Source organism: Saccoglossus kowalevskii, chromosome 9 (assembly GCF_978046115.1).
Source record: "Saccoglossus kowalevskii chromosome 9, keSacKowa6.1, whole genome shotgun sequence".
NCBI lineage: Eukaryota > Metazoa > Hemichordata > Enteropneusta > Harrimaniidae > Saccoglossus > Saccoglossus kowalevskii.
The window spans coordinates 21929021-21934379 of NC_140649.1; the positions used below are offsets into that span (position 1 = coordinate 21929021).

The following is a 5359-nucleotide window of genomic DNA, read 5'->3' on the forward strand; positions in this document are numbered from 1 at the left end:
ATGACTTTATTCCCAAGATTGGTCCCAAAGCAGGAGGTACTAGAATAGTGATATCAGGAAAATATATGAATGCTGGAAGGAATATAACAGCATTTATTGATGGATCACTGTGTACAGTTAAAAGGTAACAGGGGAGTAATGTCAGTATGTATTCACATGTTTCGACATATATAAATCAACAAATAAATAGTGCATCTATATGACACAAATGTATTTATTAAAATCAGTTTTTTTTTTCTATTTTTCTATTCGTCCATAGTGATTTAGTGAATAGTACAATTATTGCATGTATATCCCCAACACATCAACAAACAGATAGTGCAACGATTACAGTGTATTTCGATGGCGCTGCACGGCCAATTAATGGAATAACATATGAGTACACAGAAAATCCTACAGTACTCAGTATTTCAAAAGAGGAAAGTATGTTCAGGTAAGGGTAACTTCCACATATACAGACACAATCTACAAGCATTAGTTTGATTATTCGGTTGCTGACCGCGTTGCCTGATTTCATGAGATAAAAAACAATGATGCGTAAAGAGGTTTTAGTTGGATGTTTTCAGCTTTTGTTAACCAATGGCCGCTGTGTGTATGATTGATTGATTATTTATTTATTGATTTATTTTATTGAATTTAACTTTCAGTGGAGGTCGACATGTTAGTATTTATGGAACAAATTTTGGTTCAATTCAGGAGCCTAAACTAATAATTTACATATACCAAGAAGCCTATACCTCAGTGAGTTATTTTTTGATTCTCTAGACGCTAGAACACCATCGAAAAAATACTAGCGTATAATATATTTTTTGTGTATTTCATTTTATTGTTCTGTTAGTGAAATTGCTGCTGAGTTGTAAAAAATTCTCTATGAATCCTTCAAATGAATACACAGTAGACGGTGCGAAATTCTCGACATAACATGAAAGCAGAAAAGAATAAATTTGTGAAACCATATTATTTTCAAAGTTTTTCAAATATATATTTATTACTAATATACTATGCTATATTTTATTTCGTTATTCATTTGATGAAATAAAGTACTAATAAAATACATACAATACATCAGATTTAATCAAATTGCTGTCACTTTTTACTTGTCTCAAAAAGATTCCGATTTACATTAGCAGCAAATCTGACCTAAGACTGTGGTACCATATCACACAGATATATGAAATGCATATTACAACACTGTGACATTAAGGTGATAGCGAATATACACATATGATAGCAGACAATATTAAGTGTGATTAATTTATATTACAGGATCCATGTGAAGTATTGTCCGATACCAGTATGATATGCATAACTCCATATGTACCATATCCACCACCAACACAACCCAATCAGATGAGATCAGATGAGTCATCACAATCTAAATGATCGACATGCGGTGACACTTGTGTAGATGTGACAATAGGATTTATAATGGACGATGTACACGAGCTACGCAGTCTTCCCCAGTTATATTTCAAAATCTACATTGACCCAGTTTATTTTAGATTTGATAATGAAGCACATATCAGCCACTTTGAAGGAGAGCAACTCTATATCAAGGTAAATTGTTTCTACATTTAGAAGCAATAAGAATATGAATGGCATGTATAGAAAATGTTTAAATAACAAACCGTGCAATCTCCCAAAATGACGCAATTTGTCCCTCGAAACTATCTAGTATTGGTTCGTATATGGTTGTATACCAGAACATTGTATATCACGTTATATTTACTACCAACGCTGACACAGTCTAACGTATTTTGTGAGTTAGCACAATTCCAAATTGGCGCATGTGTAGAGTTTGATTTATAATGGTTTGTGTTTAAGTGGTATGACGGCTACCAAAGTAAACATTTAAGAGAGAGGAAAATCTAATAGTGCTATAACATATGTTATAGGCAACAGTGAATATTTACAACATTTACCCACATTACAATGTCGAATTACTGGCCGTATATTAACACTTTCTATGGTATATATTATGTCCGTCTGATTGCATGTCTGATTGCATGGTGGCTTCGATATTTGTATTCAGGGAGAGAACCTCAATCTGGCCAGTACGAGGGATGAAATGACCGTATACATTGGAACTGAGATATGTAATGTAACAGGTATTGATAATACTATATTATACTGTATACCTCCTGAATCACAACCCAGAGGCGTGGATATTAATGGCACCGCAACTATTAACAATTTACCTAAAGTGATGGTAAGATATATTCTATATTCCCATTCACCAAATCAACTATCGTGATAATGTTAATGTGGTATTGTATAGTAAACTCGAATTTGTCATCAATACGTTCAATTGAATTACATTTTTTTTCTCCAGGTTGTTGTTGGAAACCTTGACTTCTTCATTGGATATTTTTCTTATATGGACCAGACGTCGGGTCCTAATATCATTCTTATTGTAGTCAGTCTATTGTGGCATTTTTATTATTGATTGTAATCGTAGTAGTTATTGTCATATATCAGCGTGAACATATTAATAGTGTGAGAAAGATCAATGACTTACGAAGAAATGTTCTGAACATGGACATTAAACTCAATGATATTAAGGATGAAAACACGACAGATCCACGTGGTTCAACTGCTGAGGAAGAACTACAAACACCTGTTTCTGAAATACCAAATGAAGGAGTTGATATCATGTGTACATCGAGTGACTATCAAACATTACAACCCGAAGTTACCAGTGATTATCAAGCATTGGCAACAACGCTTATTTCACGTGAATATGAATCATTGCAGCCCTGTGATGCTAGTCAGTATCAATCACTAAACAAACCTGCAGTTACCAAGCAACAGGAGACAAGTAATTATGAAGAGATTGATCGTTCTACTTCAGACACACAACAAATCGAAACGAAATAATAATTGTCATGTATGCATGTGTGTTTTTACTGTGGCAACTGTGGCAATACATAAAGTACATATATATATATATATATATATATATATATATATATATATATATATATATATATATATATATATATATATATATATATATATATATATATATATATATATATATATATACTATTATACTGAGACAACATATTATTTACCGAATGACTATATATTTTGATTAAAATCTGTTGAAATGAAAATGATGTTATCATCATCATTGTGAATTGACAAAAAATATAAATTCATCATTATGTATCTGAATCATTTGCATTCTAACCAGTGTTTATATATTTCATATTTCTATAATTGAAAAAACAAAACAGTTTTATCATTGTTAACCACTGTCAGAAGTAATAAATCATATATGTATTTTGGAATATAAAACAAACCACGCCCCAACAACTCGCCGACGGAGATATGCTTTTTTCTGGTATGATGAAATTAACGTTTTTTAATGTATTATACATTTATCATTTGTAGATTATGTTATATTGTAATATCTTTACATTACGCTACATTACATACTACTTTGCAGTGTCTGGTGCACAAATAATCTTTGTAAACATTTCTCTGTACGAATAAATATAAATGAAGTTCATGCATCAATTCGATTTTATATTTCTCAATTGACTACTCAAAAAATATGACAGAATATCATAGATTAAGCATTTTCAATTTTAGATTCTATATCACATTTCAGTTTGTGAATCTAAAATTAAAAAAAAACAGGTCATTATCATCGATAATGTTTACACATACTCGTGGAATACTGAAATACAAGCATTACGCACGGACCAACATATACGACTTTACCGGCGTTTTGATGATCTGCATGACAGCTACGCACAGCATTATTAACAATTCCATGATAGAAATACTCCTTTCTTAATAGTAGTCTTAGCAGGTTAAAATGTCATACATGTTAATACATCTGGCAATATCATAACGATAAATATGAATAATAAACGTGGTCTTCCACGTAAAGGCTGTGTGCTTAAAATACCGATCAACGTGCGATATAATTGCAATTTACAGATATGAATATGCGCCACCACTGGCAACCACACTGAAAGTCCAAAAAATGCCTAACTCCGACAATCACAATCTGTGTTCCAACTTTCTTCGATGTTTTGTTCTGTGATATAATGTAACACACACTGTAGAATTACCACAATTTCAACGTTATGCAGCGAGTACATACTGCCATACATAAAAAGGAATTAAGCTACAATGAAGAAAATTACACACAATGCTAGAATTGACTAATTGTTTTCTTTTTGACAAGCCTCCGATGTACGTTGAAGTAGCATAATTCAAAGATGTGCATAACAGTCAACTTGTTGTATCCGTACCTCATTTATAACAAACGTCGTAACCTAGGAACGTAATTACTTGGGACAAAATATTTATGTCGTACGTGCAAAGACGTAAAAAGAGCACCACACGAAGTGGCTTAGAACGAAGTGTTGTACGAAGTGACCGTTAGGTAGAAGCGGCCGTCTGCTATGAAGAGACTCTGTGTGGTACGAAGTGAACGAATGTTAGTATTCAAAGAAACGCAATTTGTCAGACCATTTCCAGTGTTGTTAGTATGAAAATGTCTTTCGTGGAACATCTTTCTACATACATTAGAACTGGTAATTATTCATAATCACTATCCGCCAATTAAATACCGAGACCGATATATCATGTCAATAATACAGAGCTATAGCCAAACTATCGAGCGATTGTTAAAACTATACTATGATGTAACTGTATACAAAATATATATGACAGAACCCCGCGGCTTCGCTCAGGCGATTGAGATATGTAAGTGATTTTTTAGGAGAGACGTAGTGTGTCCGGGTATTCATTATTGTGTTGTTTTTATTTGCACCTACAAAAAATGGCAAGAATACATTTGCAATGTCATTTTTGTGAACATATATTCATACCCCTGTTTTGGGGATGTGCCTCAGATAGGTTTACATATACAGTTCAGGTGGTCCCTGTCGATGGAGTGTTTATTATGTGAATTATTGTAATTATATAGTATATAAGAAGTATAAAGTGTAGCATATATAAAAAAAATATATATAGCAATATGGACTGATAATGTGTCAACTGTTATACTGTCTAACTATGTATGTTGTTAAAACACATGAATACATGAGGTGGACAAATATTTATAATTGTACGGGTTCTCGTAGGTTTACAATTCTAAAATTCACCTTCGGCCTCGTAAGGTTTACACAATTCTACCCACAATATTAAAGTTTAGAAATGTATACCTACGAGAACCCGTTCAATTACCGACTTAAAAAATAACGAAATAAGAGCAAATGGGAATACAAATAAAAAATATCCGAGGTTTTGCGATGATATTCGGTGGTCGACCAATACGTATCTGCATATGAATTAGCCATCGCCCTACATCTGGGTATGCATTTATTTCTTCTGATTG

At 32.7% G+C, this 5359-nt stretch overlaps 1 protein-coding gene across 1 annotated transcript; it reads left to right on the plus strand.

Annotated features, from left to right (window-relative positions):
* Window positions 1-2425, plus strand: LOC146738976 (plexin-A1-like). Its single transcript, XM_085503999.1, has 5 exons — window positions 1-36; window positions 228-433; window positions 648-741; window positions 1267-2209; window positions 2333-2425. The coding sequence occupies exons 1-4, from the start codon at window positions 1-3 to the stop codon at window positions 1381-1383; spliced, it is 453 nt and encodes a 150-aa protein (XP_085360125.1). The 3' UTR covers window positions 1384-2209; window positions 2333-2425.
* The last annotated feature ends 2934 nt before the right edge of the window (window positions 2426-5359 follow it).